Consider the following 18,605-nt stretch of genomic DNA (forward strand, 5'->3'; position numbering starts at 1 on the left):
GGAATAGATGATAAACTTTAATTCGGCTTCCTTTACCGATTGAAATGCCCATGTCTACAAAATGATCGGCATGATATTAAATATAATTCCAACTCCACCTTCCGAGGATTTCTAATAAAAGATCGTCTGGTGGCCTCAGGTACGGTTAGGAATAAAACTGCGGGAGCGGCTTGCAGTGGACAGAAAAAGCGGCACCACTCACTCCAGCAGAGGCGGGTGACGGAGTTTGGGGGAGGTCCAAAATGCCCATCCCCTGCAGTCAGAGACATCATTTCTAGCTTCCTCCACCAACACACAGCACTCCTACGACAAAGCCTTTCTCTGAAGCATCTCATGTCAGCTCTCAATGGAATCTACAAGTTGAATGTACCAAATCTGAGCGTTTCAAATCCTCTTTGCGCGTTCCGCCCGATTTCCTCTTCGAAAACACCCTTCTCTCGACGAAAACACCTTCGCCCACAATGAAGACTGCAAAACCAGTACCAGTACCCTCTGATCCCTCATCAAGTCGCAGAGCCCAGCCCGTACGCCAGACCCGAACAAACCCTCCAAGATCCTCAATCCCAGGTGCCAGAGCTTTTGGGCCCAGGGGCGACGGTCTGGACGACAAAGGCGTTCAGATTTTCCCCGCGATCACACACTTCGCAGATGCTATAACGGCTCTCCCCAAGGAGCTTATGCGACACTTTACATTACTCAAGGAAGTCGATGCCAAAATCTTTGCGCCAGAGGATGACCTTGGGAAGCTTATTGACGCCGCCCTCCACGCCCCTCTCTCAGAACGAAGGCAGCCAGAGAGCCAACATGCTCATGGTCCAACATCTACGCCCATGAGCGCGCAAGGCAGTGTCAATGGCTCAATCATAAATGGTCATCCTGCTTCTGTCGCATCTGTTCCTGATGCCGACATCGCGTCGCAGGCCTACGATCCAGCAAATATCCCCCGGAGACAAATCTTCCAACACTGCGCATATACAATGCAGAATATGCTAGTCTCGCTCGACGAAAAGAACCACGTTATATCTACAGCTTCCGAAGCCCTCAACAAACAGCTCGCCCGCATCGACGAGTGCTTTCCCTACATCGAGCTCGAGGTCAGTGATGAGGCACGCTTTGGCAGCACTACACATTGGGCATATCCAGATAATAGGGTAGTTAAGACTGGGTCCGGTGGCGCATCAAGGAGGGAAGTTCAAACGGTCAATCATTTGACGGCTGCTGGTCAGCAAATGGCCGAGGAAGCAGCCGCTAGAAGCGATGCTCGAAAGCAAGCCTTATTGGCGAAGAAAAGCAATAAACACCCTCATGGGGAATCCGATTTCGACGATCATCACGATGGCAGACACAAGGAGAAGAAGCTACATGGGAACAGTAAGATCCGAAAGGCGGCAGATGCGTCTCTAGGGGTCGGATTAGGGATCACAAACGGAGCCGCGACGAACGGCAATCCTCAGAAGCGTCGAAAGGTCGATAAAGGTCCGTCTGGCGGGGTAGTCATGGAACGAGCCATGAGCGGGGTATTTGGTAGCAACGGGGTCGCGACGAAAGGAAAGGCGTCGAGCCCAAGGGAGACTCCAGGGCCCGAAGGACCTAAGAAGAGGCCGAGAGGAGGCGGCGCAGCCAATGGGCAGACAAGAAAGAGGTATTTTCTCGTTTCTATACACTGTGCTTAATTACTTACAATGCCAGGAACAACACTGTAACCTCTGTCATGTCCCCTTCGATAGCCTCCTCGCCCATTCGAAGTACATTCCCAGACATGAAGCGTCCATCTCCAGCCCCTACAAATGGCAGACCTGTAACCTCACGAGCAAGGCAGAATTCGACACAATCTATCTTCGAGAACGCCCGACAGCGAGAATCCTCAACAGCGAAGCAAAATGGCACTCCAGTAAACACACCAGATCTCGGGACGGCAGCAACAGTCACTGGACGAAGCATATCAGAAGTGAAGGCAACGGTGAGAGAATCGGCCAACAACTCAAAGGGCGACCACATTCTTGAGGATGTGCAAAAAGAGAAGCCCCAGATATTCAGCAACGTTGTAGTCGCCAACAAGAAGGAAGCCGGGACGAAACGAGAGGGATCAGAAACGAACGGGGACTCAATGCAAGCCATCCAACAGACAACAGTAACGACCACTAAGAGTGGTCGAGCAAGTAAGCCTTCGACTCCAGCGATACCACAATTCCCCGACCCGCCTCCACGTTCACGCTCCTCGCGCAATGCTCTAGAAGCAACCTCGAATCATAACAAGAGGAGTCATAAGAAAGGCGCTGGAGCGGCGGCGCAGCTCATTGCGCAGCAGAATATCGAGGTGGATGATGCTGCCAGTACAGTGCAGGATGAAGATGAGGACGAGGAGATTGGGGCTGATGAGCCGCTGTATTGTTATTGTAATGGAGTTAGTTATGGGGAGATGGTAGCGTGTGATGCGGATGATTGCGAGAAGGAGTGGTTCCATCTTGAGTGTGTGGGCCTGAAGGTTGCACCTAGGGGTAATGGTAAGTTATCCATTTTCACCATATATCAGGACACCTGCTAACGACCCTGCGTGTAGCTAAATGGTACTGCAACGATTGCAAAGAAAAGATGAAAATGAAAAGGTTTAATGGCCGGTAACTTAATGACGGAACGGAATCGGGTCGGCGGTGTCTGATTTGCGGAGTTTGATAGAGACACGATACTCTCGGATTCGGGGCGCTTGGAGTCGTTCATTATCACCATTATCATATAACTTCTTAGAAATGTTCATCAGCAGCGCTTAATTACATTCTGATACTTACATACTATTCATTCAATAGAAAGGAAAGAAAAGAACGGTATTGATTTGATTTGACAGATCTGCTTCTTGTGAGACGAAACCTCAGATGAGATAGATGACATGTGACCAGGACTGTGGAACGGATGTCGGGTCCAAGAGCTGTTAACATAAGCATCGAGACGTAAGAAGAACCTCGGGGTACTGTATGTGTAGAAACAAGGCAGAAATGGATAATTAGGTAAGGTAAGAAGAAATCTGTCTTCTTACACGAGGCGGTCGGCAGCCTCATCTTCAGGTAAAAGCTTGCCGTTCACAGCTTTTCCTGCACATGTATTTGCCCGAGAACTGTCTGTGTAACGTGTACAGGGCGAAGCGAGACGGGAAGAAAGGGATAGATGGGGACGGGGCAGGAACAAAACTGATGTAACACCTTGACCCATGGTATGATTTGATACACGTGATTGATTAATGAACATCAAGAGAGAAAGAACGGTGTGCTCTGACAATTAACTTATCCGTTTGTAAGCGCACATGGGATGGGACGGTTGGAGAGCTTGCCAGAGCGAAATCGGCTCTCTCACTTGAGTCACTTCCCCGGATTATGATGGATGGTGTCAGGATGATGATGGTGAAATTAATATCTGCAGGCGGTAAGCAAAAGCAAGGGAAAGAGAGATCATCACGACGAATCAGCGCTTGAGGATGCCGTAATGAGTTGAACAGCACCTGTGGGCATCACGAGGCTGGCTCTAGCTTGGCTGCCTTTGACAAAGAGAATCTTTCGCCCCAGAACTTACTCACTCACTACTGCATAGTGTACTCTCGGGACCGGCCGGGCTGGTAGTGAAAGAAAACTCATCCTAGGAAATTTAAATCCCGAGGACGAGGCTACGGTGAGTAATACTAGTGGAGTATGGTATGGTACGGTACGGTAGAAGTCCTTTCTTATTCTATTACCCCATCCAAATCCTTCAACTCGCACCTCCTCCTTCTCTTTTCAACACGTTAATGCACCATCAACACACTTGCTTCGTACCTACACCTCTCTGACACTTCATTATTCCGAATCCGGGGTAAGAACCTCAGAGGATCGCTTTTCCCCGCAAAGGTCTGAGAGGATTTGAGTTTCCTTGACTAAATTCGAGGGGTTCTTGACAAAGAGTCTTTTGGCGACCGCCAGTCATTTTTGGTTATTAGGAGGCATCTGGGATTGCATTGGAGAGCACGCAAGCTAATTGCAGGATTTCGACTTTCCGTTCCTTTCCATCCCTTCGTACTTGAGTTCCTGCATTTCCTGCACATCCTAGTGTGTCTGTCACCTTTTCAAGAAGCAAGCACATCAGCTGCCTCCTAAGCACACAAACCTTCCTTTCGCATTTACTCTTGACCTTGATTGGAGTTGAGTCGATTTACAGCTCATATCTGCATATCGCGCCTTCGTTTCATTCTAAGGAGAGAAATATCGATCAATCAAAATTAGTTCGCAAAAATGGCAATCGCCACTCCACACCAGCACAAAGCTGCTTTTTATCCAACGACCAACATCAAAATGGTCAAGCAAACCCACGACCGCACCAGTTTCTCTAGTATAAAAGAGAGCGATGACGGCATTGCACAGAGTTTCACCACTTCCAAGACCTCTAGCTATCTGAGAGCAGAAGATGAAGAAGTCATCTCAGACGGCTTGATCACGCCGCCGACGATGACAAATCCTCAGAGCGCTTTGCATGGCGTTGTGTGTCCTTGCAATGGATTTAGGGGCTGGAAGGCGATTAGTCTCAGGGGCAAGGTTGCCAGTAAGAGTTCTGGCGATTTGAAGGCGTTGCGAAATAATTTTGATTGGGATGTGAAGAGGGACGTTAGGGCTCCGGTGGCGGCGAGGAGGGAGGATGGGAGGTGCGAGGCTGGGAAAAGTCCATTAGAGACGTTGCCTATGGAATTACTTGGTACGTCTATTTCAATATCATGCTCATCTGAACATATCCTAGGAAGACTTTTCCAGGGCGACTCGAACATATCTTGTCAACTGGTCACCTGATCATTTGACCCTCAAAGCCTACCCATGCCCTCGCTTTATATGATATTTACTGACTTACTTCAGGCTCTATCATTGACCAACTTGCTACTGATATCCCTCCAAATGGCTTCACGCCGAGAAATATTGACCTTATGTCTCTGCTGCTCACGTCACATGGCTTGCATGCAGCGACTCTGGCAACACTGTATAAACACATCACTATCCCGCACTCTAGGATCTTCGCCAAGTTCCTCAGTCATGTTTCTGCGCACCCAGCTTTAGGTACCATTGTCCGACGATTGGACTTCTCACACTTCAACCCAACAGGCGCAGGACAAACTCGGCGTGAACGCGAGAACACACAGAATCTGATTCCCAAGACATTGCTTGAGTGTCTTTCTTTGACGCCAAACTTGCGAGAATTTCTGGTACAAGAGCACATTGATGACGAGCTATCCGCCGCGATCATTAAGACTCTACTCTGTGACTTGCCGCAACTCAAAGCTCTCGATTTCTGCGCCTGCTCATCAACATCTTTCCGCGACGCTTTCACCAGCGTCCTTGAAACGTCCACTCTCCCACCGATCCTCCCCATCACCCGTCTCAGCTTGCACGAATGCACCATTCTTCCCTCCAGCGTCTTTACAGACCTGCTACCCCACCTCCCTCGGTTAACGCATCTGGATGCAGCACACACGCGCATCACCGACACTTCACTCTTCTCCATCCCGCCAACTGCACAACTAACACATTTGAACTTGAGCAAATGCTCGCACCTGTCTGGCGCGGCCGTAGTGGCATTCCTGTCTAGCCACCCCGCGGCAAAGACGCTGGTGTATCTTAACCTAGCAATGGACGCAAAATCCCACGACCTCCTCTCCGCCACTGAACTCTCATCCCTCCTCCCCGCGCTCCCTTCGACCCTTAAATGCCTCTCCCTCAAGGGCTCGAAAATGGACAGCTCGCATATCCCGCTCTTGCTTCCACTCACCAAACATCTCGAAGAGCTAGGCCTAGGCAGGAATCTCAAGCTGTCTGATATCCAGAAGCTCTTCGTGCCTGACAAAGAGGAAGCGGACTGGGTGAGAAGCGAGCTGCGGTATGTCGACGTTAGCGATTTGAGTGCCACGCAACTCGATCTCGGCACGCTTTTCGGCAGTTCATGCCCGATTCTCCAGCGCGCTGCTCGGCCTCTCGAGGTCCTTGAGCTGAGCGATGAAGTTCATAAGAAGGTTTCGGTAAGCCACGCTGCCCTGAAGAGGGTGGGGTGGTGTGTTAAGGAGGCCGGGAGGAGAAGTTGGTTGGTCAGGGTTAAGGGCTCTGCTACTGCTTCTGCTCCTACTTCCTGGGGTAGCGCGAAGGAAAAGGAGGAGGAGAAAGATGGGGGCACGAGGGAGTGGAAGTGGGGGGCTGCTTATTGGGGGATGCGGAAGTTTCCTGTTGCGCGCGCGGAGGTTGGGGGGATGTACGGGCATTATATGTTTAAGCGTTAATTCTGAGTCTGAGGCGGTCGCCTGCTCCACTCCTGTTCTTTTTTCTTCGGTACTGGATTGCATTGCATTTTCGACGATGGGATTTGGAAAGGGAATGGTTTGAGCGGGCTTGCATTCATTACAGCGAGCGAATAACCATGGCGTTTATCAAATTTGGTTCTTGGATATTGATATTGATATTTATTTAGAAAATGAGAAAGAAAAGGGCAAGGAAAACCATGCACAAAAGCAAAAGAAAGCAAAGCAAAAAAGAGAGAGCGATGGATTTAGTGAAATTGCGGGTGTTTATTTGGATAAGGACAGGATAGCATGAAAGATACAGTACATAGTGATTAATGAATGAATTATATATAGAACATGAAATTGTTGAATTTGAAGGAGGTGGTTATTGGAAGACGATGCTATACATGGGCTTGGGCTGGCGGGAAACTGATAACGCGTCGAAGTGTGGAATATACTGTAGGGGCCAGGGAGGTAGCTACGGAAAGTATTCGGTGGAGATGAAGTGGAGATATTGAAGCACCATCTGAATCATGAGCATAGTATAAGTAGAACGAATGAGAAGACACATTCTAGCTAGCACTTGGTTCCTATACTAAGTAACACCATCTTATTCATATAAGTCTCGATCGTGTAAGGAAGGTATTCGATTCAAAATTCGCCGAGGAGAAAAGATGAGAGAGGGGAGGAAGGAAAGAGCGAGGACTGCCTCGCGGTTGGTTGGTTGGTTCGTCCTTCGAAAAACTAAAGTCCGCCAACAATCGCCGTCCGTTTTATTAGAAAAGGAAAAGAAGGTGGGCGAAGGAACGTTAGAGTTCTGACTGACGACTTTGTCAAACGTCAAACTGGTATCGAGAACTGGACATGTCGTCAAATACGGCAAATGGTGGACAAGAAGACAACACTGGCGTAGTGTACGTATTTGTCTGGCTCGCAGTGTATGATTATATGTATAAGACCGGTATCTGCTGCCCTTCTGGATTGTGAGGAGAGGATGGATTCCTCTTGTCTGGTACCGAGACCGAGTATCCGCGTCGTCGACACTACTTTGGCGTTGGCACAACACAGCCCCTGAAAGTAAGGCCCACCACCCGCACTGTGACAGGCCGCAGCGCGAATCACACGCGCCCGCGTTCTCTAAATAAATCTAGCCCCTGAATGGCCGGCGGGTCGTGGACTCGTTGCCCCTGTCCATCTTTCGCTGATCGACCTACGTAAATTAGATACAGCCTCCGTACGGTGCAGCAGCAGTGAGAACGTTAAGTTGACAACCCAACATCTATTTATTACCTTACCAGAAGAAACATCTCCCTTCAATTGTTTTGCATCTCGGAATTTAGCTTTTTTTTATTGTTGCGGTGGTTGAGAAGTTGAGAAATTAAGGTGGCAGGGAAGGCATTAGTTGAGTAATTGACGGAGAAGAAGCACCGACATCTTCATCTCTGAAAAATTACGGCAAAAGGGAGCACGACCCACGACGAGAGATTCTCTTTCGGAGAGTATAAATTTATCAGTACAAGACTGTCCTGCCCTGCCGACCCCAACATCTCCCTATCGGCGACTTCGAAACATGCGATAGCGACAAAAAAGGAGGTCCAAGCAGAACAGTGCCGCAAGCATGAACGGCTCACGTAGCAAAAAGCTGCCTCCGCGCCCGAGTCAAGACCTTGGATATGGAATCATAAACGGTAGCGGTGCACCTCCTGACGCTTACGGCTTCCGCAACGAGAGGAATGGTGAGCTGCCTCCGAGAACCTACGGCATGAGTAAGGTCGGGACACATTCGCAGGATCCGAGTGGGAGGGTCATGTTGGATGGGTATAGCCAGGACATCATGAGTGACTTTGAGGGAGAGAAGAGGATCAATCCGGTGAGTTCATCAACTACAAATACTACGGATAGACCGGGAACTGACGTGAGACAGCTGAATCCCACACGCCCACAGAGCTCGATGCTCTTGAATCTTAATGATACCGTACAAGTCCATCTCCTCGTCGAAACAGCATTGGGCGACAGCAAAGAATACGAGATCCTCTCCCAAGACGAAGTCGACGACCTTAAAAAACAAGTCCAAACGCTCACCACCCGCATCGAAACTACACGGCAGAATCTAGCCGTCCAATCCAAGTACCGCGATGCCGCTGTCTCAATGTCAAAGCTGTATCCGCCTGAGAAGAAGAAGAGCTTTGATGGCAGTGGCAAGCTTCGGAATATGCTGGGGCATAGTCGGAACAGCAGCGAGCAGACTCAACAGGCGAATGAGGAGCGCATGGCTACGGAGAAGAAATGCGAGGATTTGGCTGCCGAGTTATGGTTTTTGGAGAAGAGATTTATGGAGCCGCAGAGTAGACTGCTTAAGCACACAGCTGGGATCTTGCAGATGACACATAAGGGCCCCAAGGCGAGGAAGCAGGGGCAACCAGGAGCGTCTCAAGCAGGTGCTCCAGGAATCCCAGGGAGTCCGGAAAGCATGTATACGTACTCGAATGCGCGGAGCAGTCTGGAATTCGTTCCTAGTGATGAGCTTATCTTCGATGAGAGGAGCCTATACCGGACTTTTGATCCCCTGGATGGAACGGCCGACCTTGACGAGCTCTTTGGGCCTCCGAAGGGGGGGAATAATAAGCAGATGCAGATGATCTCGATGACTGAGCAAAAGTTGGAGGATCTGAATCGTCGGCTGAGAGATGTTATCACCAATGCCAACCCGGAGCGCGAGACGAACTATCAATATCCTCCACTTGCCAGTACAACTGCCGATGGGAAATCTGCCGAGCCTGGAGAAACACTCATGAGTCACTTGGAATATTTGGAGAATGGCATTTCTACAATCAGCAAGGAGCATAGCGAAGTCTTGAGGAAGAATGAAGAGTCTGATGGAGCAATTGAGGAGACGATAGAATCATTGAACCATGAGCTTCACAACTTGTTGCTTCCATTCGACGAAATCCGTGCTCTGCCACCTCAGGTCACCGGCATGGGTATGAAGGATCAGATGCAGTATTTCCAAGACAGTATTGGCGCCATTGAGTTTGAATTAAGCCGCAGCGGAGGTGGAGGCCGAGGCCGAGGCTCAGGTACCCAAGGCTCCGAGCAAATGGAGTCGGTTATGATGGGTCTCTGGGATATCATTCAGTCTGGTGAGGAAGAAGCCAGGCAGAGAAAGCAGGAACGAAGTGCACAACGAACATTGCAGAACCTACCTCCGGATGACGACGAGTCTCCAGATGAAGAAGGAGATCCAAACGAGCAATTCTCAATCCAAGGATTCTCTGGAAAGGTCCAATGGCTATATTCTCAAGCTACGAAGTTAAAAGATCAGAAGAAGGTTCTACAACGGCAAATCAAGCAGCAGCGAGAGCTGAATAGCAAATCTGATGCCACCAAGGACAGGGAGCTAGTCGAGAAGGTTGACGAGCTGGAAAGAATGCAAGACCTACTCCGGCGAACCGAAATGGATTCCGACTCCGTCCGCGAACAACTAAGCATGGTAATGGAGAAGCTGGACGAAGCCCGCCAACAAGAACGCTCGCGCGACCAAACACGCTCAAACGACGACAATGCCGCCCTCCATGCCCTGGAAGAAGAAATCCAAGACCTACGCATGCGCGACGAAACACGCTCGAAAGAGGACAGTGCCGCCCTTCAAGCCCTCGAAGAAGAAATTCAAGACTTAAAAGATGACCACTCTATCACCGTCGCCGAGCTGCAGACCAAGATTTCCGAGAACGAGAGATCCGCACAGGACGCACGGCAAGCTCTTGAGGCCAAGGAGAAGGGACAGGAAGAGATGAATATGGAACTCGCAAGGCTACAGACCGAGGTCACTATTGCGCGCGCGGAGCTGGATGGCGCTTATGGGTCGAGAGCGCAGCGTGCAGCGGAGGTTGCTGCTAATCCTGCTATTCAGAAGGAGATTGATGATCTGAGCAAGAAGAACACCTCCCTTGTTTCCGAGCTCACGGAGCTCAAAGCCAAGGGGACGGCGAATCCGGAAATGGAAGAGAAGATGCGGACGCTCAAAACAGAGCTCGCGGAAACTATTGAAGAGTACGAACAGATGACCAAAGCCAATATTGAGTGGGAGAAAGAACGCGAGTCTCTCGAGCAGATGATTGATAAGCTGCGGGATGAGAGAGAGAAGTTGGATGCTGAGCTCAGTGATGAGAAGGTGCGCTGGTTGGGGATGAAGAGTCCGGGTGGTCCGAATGAGTTTGGGGCCGGCAACACCAGTACGACGGTCTTGAAGAATGAGTTTAAGAAGATGATGAGGGAGACTAGGAGTGAGAATGCGAGGGCGCTTAGGGTATGTTTTCTATCCCATTTCTCCTTCCTGCCCTCCCCTTACACAGATATATCCATAAGACTATCATACTAACATACCCATAGGCCGAACAAGTAGAACGCCGCAGACTGGAAGACGAACTCCGGGCTCTCAAACGCGCTCAAGGACCTGGCAAATCAAGTTTAAGTCAGAGTCTATCTTCATGATCGATGATAGTATTCGGCTAGCTAGCATATAACGATTGAGATTAGATTGTTCTACAGGAGTTTGGAAATCGAATTGATAGGGTGTTTGTTTATCGCCTTACCTTATGCTGCCTTGCCTTGTCTTGGCTTGCGTTGGAAAGAAAAGAGAAAAGAATGAGAAAAATGAATAAAAGGAATGGGTAGTATAGTGTAGTGCATTGCAGCAATGCGTGTATAGAAGCGGCGGCATATGATGAATGATGGATGGTAACGGAATAGAAGGGAAGGGAGAGTGTATATGCTGTGATGTGATGTGATGGGTGTGTACTCATATATGTTTGTGTTTATGTGTGTGTGTGTGTGTCTGTGTGTGTGTGTATTATAAGATAGCTGGTGGATAGGTGGGTAAATAGATATTAGTAGTTGCAAAACGGAGGGAGTTTTTGCTTTTTTCTATATCTCTCCTTCATCTTGATTGCTTTACCTTGTCCTTGTTTTCATTTTTTGTTTTTATAAATAGATATGTCTTACTTCGGGGGCAAAAAATAGTATATTCACTTGAACTTCAACCCTAACCTTCCTTATACACTTTATTCTTTGATTTGTGCTTTATGCTTTATGCTTTATGCTTTATGCTTTATGCTTGCTTGGGAAAGGAAGGAAGGAAGGAAGGAAGAGCAAAGGGGGGAGATGACTTACATTTTGCGCTGACTTGCGCGGGCGATGGTGATGAAGAATTTGCGTTTGCTTGAATGATTTTGCATAAGAGGTTTTGCATTTGTTTTCGCTTAGGAGGCGGGCGGCGTGCGTTTCTTGCTTTGATGATTTTGCGTTTGCGTTTGCGTTTACCTAGGCGTTTGCCTAGCGGGCGGGCGCTGGTGTGAATGTTAGCTAGGTGGGGAATGGGATGTGATGTGATGTGGATGAGAGATAGTGAGGTGATGCGAATGAGAAGAATGAATAAAGTTGAAGTTGAGGTAGAGTTTGTTTGTTTTTGTTTAGGATTTTGTTTATTTCGGTACAAGATACTCTTCCGCCGACGGGCGGTAGAATTGGGTTTATCTCGGATGGTATTCATTCAATTACTTCTTATACTTTTTAGTTCAGGGGTTAGGAGGGTGGTTGATATCAAGTGAATCTGCTTCATCGATCTACTACTTCTGGCGAGGTGGGGAAAAAGAGGTATTTCGAGACAGACAGAGAAATACTACCTTAGTCAAAAAGCTTTTAGCTAGTACACATAGCTCTAGTTATAGAGATAAAGGACGTTGCTTTTCCTTCTTGAGGTGAGTTTATTTATTTATTCTAGACAATATGGAGACCCCTAGGGTACTACTTACAGATCCAATGCTACAATGACAGCCAACTAATGCACACCACCATCTCCATCATCTCCATGTATATAACTCCTCCCCTCTCGGATGTAAAGAAACACAGCTTCCCCCTAGTACTATACCCCCTACCAAAACAATTATACAGCACAACTAAAGGCTTTGCACGAAATACTTATACCATATACGAACCTAAGAATATACATACTACCAGTAACATCCGGCGTCCACTCTCCTATACGTAAAGATAAGAGATGAGAAGCGATGCGGGCACTATGGAATAGACCGACCGGCTGCATGCACGGCAGTAGATGCGATGGATGCGATAGATGCGTCTGAGAGCCCGAGAACTTTAGTTCTGTGACAGTGCCGTCCGCGCTGGAGGGAGTGCCCGCGATCCAGGACAAGGGGCTGTCCGGAGTGAGGTACGATTTCTGAGGTAGGTCACGGAGGAGGAACCGGTTCGGAAGGCTTCAGCGTAAGTGTCGGATGCGGCAATTGAATGAAAGCATTGAAGGTGTCGCTCAGACGAAACTGTGAATAGGATAGGTGGAAAATAGGAACATCTTATTAGTATTAAGCCAAAACAAGGAATAGAAGAGCAAAGCACACGGACGATGAAGGCGGGAAGTTGTATAGTACACGCTGAAAGCTTTGTCTATCCTACATTCTACAGAATAGTACTACCACTCTCCAATTTCTTCACAAAAGAAATTTGATGCTATAGCGAGAAGACGCTGGGATAATAAACATGGTCTTCTTTCCCCGTACCCTCCAAAGCAACTGTTTACGTTGCCACAAACGCCTTCTTTATGAGTTGTGAATATTCCTTTCCCCTTCGCCTTCCTCACTACGCGATCGCACCACCACTGGTAGGTGGCTCTTTCTCCGGCTTCTCTGGCTCGCTGCCAGGAATGGGCGGTAGCTCATCTCCACCTATAGGCCCATTACCGGTCCCAGAAGGAACCTTTATGCTCCCACTTGGCATGATCGTCTTGCCATCGAGCTTTTCGCCCTTGATGACCTTGTAAGCCTCCTCCTTGTTGAGGGTTTCGTAGTCTAGTAATGCCTTGGCCAGGTAATCTAATTCCTTGCGCTTGCTTTGGAGGAGTTTTGTGGCGCGGACGCGGCCTTCTTCGATGAGACGGCGGACTTCTGACTCGATTATTTGCTTAGTGCCTGTAGATAACTTTTCGTAGTTGGACGCAAGGTCAACATTGCCTAGTTCTGGCGACATGCCACACTGTGTGACCATTGCATATGCAATTTGTGTCGCTTGTTGCAGATCCTGCGAATCCGGTTAGTGATTTCAAAGGGAGAGCAGAGGGAGCCACATACTGAAGCACAACCACTCGTCACCTTGGACGGACCGTAGATAAGCTCCTCGGCAACTTTGCCTCCGAGGCAAACATCAATCTTGGCCTCGTACTCGTTCATTCCCGATGAGTATTTGTCTATCTCGGGTAAATGCGATGTCATACCAAGAGCTCTCCCACGCGGCATGATGGTGATTTTGTGAAGGTTGTCCGATGCAGGTGTGAACATGATACAGAGTGCATGGCCAGCTTCATGATACGCGGTCATTTCTTTCTCCTTTTGATTGATGACCATGCTCCTGTTCTCGGCGCCCATCATCACTTTGTCTTTTGCCCATTCGAAGTCGAACATTGAAACTGCCTTCGCCTTTGCCTTGCTAGCATGCACAGCTGCTTGGTTTATAACATTTTCGAGCTCAGCACCCGAAAAGCCAGGTGTTCCTTGGGCCAGTGTTTCGAGACTCACGTCAGTACCAGTAACGATCTTCTTCATGTGATGTTGGAGAATAGCCATTCGACCTCGAACGTCGGGAAGAGGGACCACAACATTGCGATCGAATCGACCAGGTCGAGTCAAAGCTTTGTCCAACATTTCGGGGAAGTTAGTGGCTGCTAATATGATGACACCGCTGTTCTGCTCAAAACCGTCAAGCTCGGTAAGAAGTTGATTGAGAGTCTGCTTGACGTAGGCAGCATCTCGAGCATTTCGCTTGCCTCCAATAGCATCAAGCTCGTCGATGAACACAATTGCGGGTGATTTGCCCTTGGCAGCGGCAAACAGCTCACGAACTCGCTTCGCACCGACACCAACGTAGATTTCATCGAATTCGCTTCCCGACATGAAAAAGAATGGAACCCCGGCCTCACCAGCGACAGCGCGAGCAAGAAGTGTTTTTCCAGTACCAGGAGGACCAACAAGTAAGACACCTTTTGGAAGCTTGCCACCAAGGGTAGAAAACTTTTCCGGGTTCTTCAAAAAGTCCACGAGCTCTTGAAGTTCGTCCTTTGCCTCGTCACATCCGTGCACGTCGGTGAACCTGACGTTTTGGTGTTCTGCCTTGGCTTCGTTGTCCCCAGTCTTTCCACCAGCTTTCTTGAAAGACTGGAATGTTTCAAGGATCAATGCAACCACGACGAGAGATAAATATGTGACCAATCCAAAGTACATGAGGAACTTGACCCATTTGAAGAGTACTCCGCCAATGGTCTCTTCCACAACAACATGGAGTGGAGCATCTTTCGCGCCCCCACCGGTGCCTCTGGTAGATGTGGAAACATTGCCACCTTGGGTTTGGGCAGCAACGGCTTGACCGACGGCTTGCAAATGGTTGTTGCTCACAGCACCCATATTGCCTGTTTGCCCTGCGGCGGAAGTGTTCGCCGAAGTGACAGCACCTAATGCTCTGTGATAGGCATTTTGGCAAGCGGCATTCGACGCGAACGCATTGGTCTGGTATCTTTCAACGATAATTGCGGGCATGTTAGCTTTCAGCAAGGCTTGGTAGAAAGCATTTTGAGCAGTTGCGCTAGTCGGGTTCCTGTTTGCAGTTTCTTCGAGATTTGAAAGATTTCTTGAATTATTGTTGCTGCTACCGAAAATACCTCTGCGCTGTGAATTGACGAATGCTTTCACCAAAGTGTCGGGTGTTTGCAGCCGGGATTGAAATGCAGTAGACATCTGGCGGTTCTGTGGAGCCATGAACATGCGTCGGGTTATAGGATTCGCGGCAGCCATGGTGCCTTTCGGCATCGCAGAGATCGTATGATGGATATCGAATGCATGTCGAGGAACGGCTGATGGAGCGAGGCGCGCGGAGAAGGAGGATGGGAGATCGCGGAGAAATTCTGGACGTTCTACCTTCAATGACTGGCGGTAGCGTTAGCACATCAATATAATATCATGATGGTAAGTATCACAGTACCTTTCTAGTAGATGAAGAGAATGGTCGTGCTCCCTGTGGACTGTGTGTTTCCTGGGGTTTTGACTGTGGCAAGACCCTCCTGGAAACGGCCATCGCATTCGACATCGAAGGCCATAGCTCGCTGGTGGCATACGCCATACGCTGTGATTTCTCCATTAGCATGATCCTACTTCACCTCAGTGGTATCTATCCTTACTGGCAGAGCGGAGGTCTGAAAAGCCATGTTGGGGGTCTTTTGAGCGTGAGCGAGCCTATCTCAACGTGGCGGTCCCCCCCGGCAACCTTGGATTATTCCTATCCGCTTAAAGCACGTAGTCGAAGATACCAGGCGTGATACACAATGGAATAATAAATGTCTGCGAATGAATGTGAGGCCTTAACTGGAGAGTCAGACGTTGAGGTTCAGGCAGCGCGGATGATGCGAATACTTCGGTGTTGAACGGGGATATGATGTGGTCTAACCATTTATGTACTAGCGTAGACTGCCTCTAGGTAGAGGATATCAACGATGACTAAAATTCAAGTGCATTATGTTTTGAACATCCTTCAATTACTCTACTTGATTGCTATATTTTGTAGTCTTTCCCGAAGCTTACAATGGGAAAGTTGTATTAGGTGGTTCCTCTTGAATACCTCTTGATTACCTATTCAATTAGTCATACATGCCTCCTCTTTTCACAAGAAATGAGCTATTTCTTCAACTAATTTTTATTGCTGTTATAATTACATACGTTTTCCTCCTTTATTCACACCCAAAACTATAATTCATCGCAAATATTGATACATTGTAACTCTGTTCCCATACTCCTGATTTAAGCAATAATAGTAAACCAACAACCCCAATCCAATGCAGGTATAAACAATACTGAAACTCAAAGCTCGTCGTTCTCGTAAGCCCGTGAAAGCGACTTCATTACTGCGTGTACCGCTCAACAACGTCATTATAAATAGGACTAGACAAATGAAAAATAGACAGCCATAAAATCACAAAGGAAAGGACAGGGTAGAACTCGAAGCAAAGAAGTGAATGACCATGAAAGAACAAAAGCAAGAGGCCGCCCCGTCCCGTGAAGGAAATAGGCTCTCGAATGATGATAAATGGGCTGTTTCCATCTATGTTTGTCATTGATTCGTTGCGTTTTAAATAGATAGGGTATCGGTATATATATGGAATCGTGGCATGTCGTGACGAAGTGGTACAGTGATGCTGACTATTGACAAAGACAAAGGGATGCTTTTTTACGACTGGTATTTGGGGAAAGGTGGGTTCTGTGACTCACACATCCTTTTTGGGTAGATTGGTCGATTATGATGTTGCTTTTCCAATTAAAGAGAGGTTGTTGTCGAGTTGAATGTACTAGGAGAAGATGATGCGATATTAAACGTATTATAAGCTCTCCAGTCGGGCACTTGGCATTTGTAGAGAAGGGTCGTCGTAGGCTTCAATTTTTTGCATCCAAGGATTTTGGAACACATGCCCCTGAGAGAAATGTTGAATCTGGCTGATCACTTCGACTGGCGGTTGGTAAGCAACATTCTCATACCATTGACCTTCTTGTGGGGTGGCAGGCTGGTACTGCTCTTGTACTTGAGGTGGATGAGTACCATGGTTAGGCATTGGCTGGGGTTGCTGCTGACGCAAGTGCTGCTGGACCTGGTGGTATTGGATGAGAGATTGCTGAGGCTCGGTGGGGGAAGCATTGTTCAAAGAATACGTCGCTGTTTGTACTGGATTGTGCGTGCAATAAGGATCCTGAGACACAGGACTTGCTCTGGAAGCAGACGAGTAGCTGCTCGGGCTACTTTGGATCATCTCATGCACTGGGCCTTCCATTTGATGCCGGGGAATTTGATACGTTTGTATCGGAGGCGGATTTGTGTTCAAAGTTGCAACACCAGGATTGTTCTGTTCTGGCACATAGTATGAAGAGTGGGCAGGGAGACTTGGCGCCCTGTGGTTCATGGGATTGGAGTGTCTTTGTTGCTCCGGAATTGGAGCATTGAAACTCTGCTGAGCAGCACCGCCAGAAAGGCTGTGTCGGTGGCTATATTGTTGTTGCATTGGATATCCATCAATCTGGTGGTGATTTCCATATTCCGCCATTGAGTGGGCTCGGAGCATGTGATGAGCCTGCGGCACAACAGACTGGCTTGGTGCTGCAACGCTCTGTGGCCAATGCATTGGACCTGAGTGCTGAGGGGTAGAGGGGGAATCCCCACTGTCAGATTCGGAACTCTCGCCATCGTCCAGCTCCGATGAATGAATGCCTCGTTGATGCGACCGCCGTTGATGCTTGACCATAGTTGTCTTCCGGCAAAAGCTACTATCCTGTTAGCAACCAATGCATTTAGCCTGATCTATCACCTCCACGAACCTCTTTAAGCAACCTTCGTGAGCACACCTGTAAGGACGCTTCCCTGTGTGGATGCGACGATGGCGTGCAAGACTTGAAGACTGAACACTTATTATTAGTAAGGATAATTCTGGTGAGGCTTGACGTTTCCTCACATCAGAGAACCGTTTCCCACATCCAATGTGCTGGCATTGATGCGGTTTTTCGCCCGTATGAGTGCGAATATGGACAGTGAGAGCACTTCTTTGAATGAAGCTCTTTCCACATCCAGGTGTCATACACGAATATGGCCTCTCATTCGTATGGATTCGGTAATGTCTCTGTAGATCAGACTTCCGGTTGAAGCTCTGTTGAGAATTAGTCCAGCGTCCTGTTTCACGCCAGTATCTGGGTACTGCACGTACCTTGTTGCACACCTGCCAGTCACACTGGAAAGGACGGGCATTGGGCTCGTTCTCCACCAGCTCCATAACGTCCATCCTCACCTTACTCGAGAGGTCCTTTAAGGCAAGTAAAATGTTCCTTCGATGCTAAAGGGGCATATATCAGGTAGCTGCTGTCTTCGGAATGTGACGTGCTTCTACAAGAAAAGACCTGGTCTGTGTGGTGATATGTACAAGACTGGTGCGCCGCACGAGTTGGAACAGACCCGGGTCTTGGAAGGGGATCCAATACGGTAGAGCAAAACCGTAGTCAACTCTTGGTGACGAGAATATGTTGAGGTGAAGTATAAGTCCAAGTCCCCAAGGCAAACCAGGATCTCAAGGTCCAAATAAGGTTCTTGAAGAAGTCAATATTTGAGCTAATAGGAATCAGCAAGTGGTGAGTAGGAAACACAGCTGTTTACATACTCTAGAGATCAAGGGATCCCGGGTAGTCCCTCAAGCAGGGTTTAGTGGCGAGATGCACGAGCAGAAAAGATACTCCCACCTTAAATG

The 18,605-nt window shown here is 48.4% G+C and overlaps 5 protein-coding genes across 5 annotated transcripts; 3 read left to right on the top strand and 2 right to left on the bottom strand.

The window, feature by feature from the left end:
* Positions 1-461: 461 nt before the first annotated feature.
* PHO23 (Transcriptional regulatory protein) lies at positions 462-2,622 on the top strand (the record flags this gene model as incomplete). Its single annotated transcript, XM_031149633.1, has 3 exons — positions 462-1,642; positions 1,690-2,504; positions 2,534-2,622. The coding sequence occupies 3 exons, from the start codon at positions 462-464 to the stop codon at positions 2,620-2,622; spliced, it is 2,085 nt and encodes a 694-aa protein (XP_031005962.1).
* Positions 2,623-4,253: 1,631 nt separating this feature from the next.
* On the top strand, positions 4,254-6,274 carry YLR352W (F-box protein; the record flags this gene model as incomplete). The annotated part of the gene is made up of 2 exons (XM_031149634.1): positions 4,254-4,710; positions 4,866-6,274. The coding sequence occupies 2 exons, from the start codon at positions 4,254-4,256 to the stop codon at positions 6,272-6,274; spliced, it is 1,866 nt and encodes a 621-aa protein (XP_031005961.1).
* A 1,618-nt stretch (positions 6,275-7,892) lies between these two features.
* LHYA1_G004678 (uncharacterized protein) lies at positions 7,893-10,765 on the top strand (the record flags this gene model as incomplete). Its single annotated transcript, XM_031149635.1, has 3 exons — positions 7,893-8,144; positions 8,199-10,580; positions 10,664-10,765. 3 exons carry the CDS (start codon positions 7,893-7,895, stop codon positions 10,763-10,765), a joined length of 2,736 nt encoding a protein of 911 aa, XP_031005966.1.
* A 2,160-nt stretch (positions 10,766-12,925) lies between these two features.
* On the bottom strand, positions 12,926-15,536 carry YME1 (Mitochondrial inner membrane i-AAA protease supercomplex subunit; the record flags this gene model as incomplete). Its single annotated transcript, XM_031149636.1, has 3 exons — positions 12,926-13,363; positions 13,414-15,258; positions 15,510-15,536. 3 exons carry the CDS (start codon positions 15,534-15,536, stop codon positions 12,926-12,928), a joined length of 2,310 nt encoding a protein of 769 aa, XP_031005965.1.
* A 1,164-nt stretch (positions 15,537-16,700) lies between these two features.
* znf143 (Zinc finger protein) lies at positions 16,701-18,146 on the bottom strand (the record flags this gene model as incomplete). Its single annotated transcript, XM_031149637.1, has 4 exons — positions 16,701-17,634; positions 17,689-17,768; positions 17,823-18,014; positions 18,072-18,146. The coding sequence occupies 4 exons, from the start codon at positions 18,144-18,146 to the stop codon at positions 16,701-16,703; spliced, it is 1,281 nt and encodes a 426-aa protein (XP_031005973.1).
* Positions 18,147-18,605: the final 459 nt, after the last annotated feature.

The sequence above is a fragment of the Lachnellula hyalina genome (genome assembly GCF_007821495.1).
Source record: "Lachnellula hyalina strain CBS 185.66 chromosome Unknown contig00053, whole genome shotgun sequence".
In the NCBI taxonomy this organism is placed as follows: domain Eukaryota; kingdom Fungi; phylum Ascomycota; class Leotiomycetes; order Helotiales; family Lachnaceae; genus Lachnellula; species Lachnellula hyalina.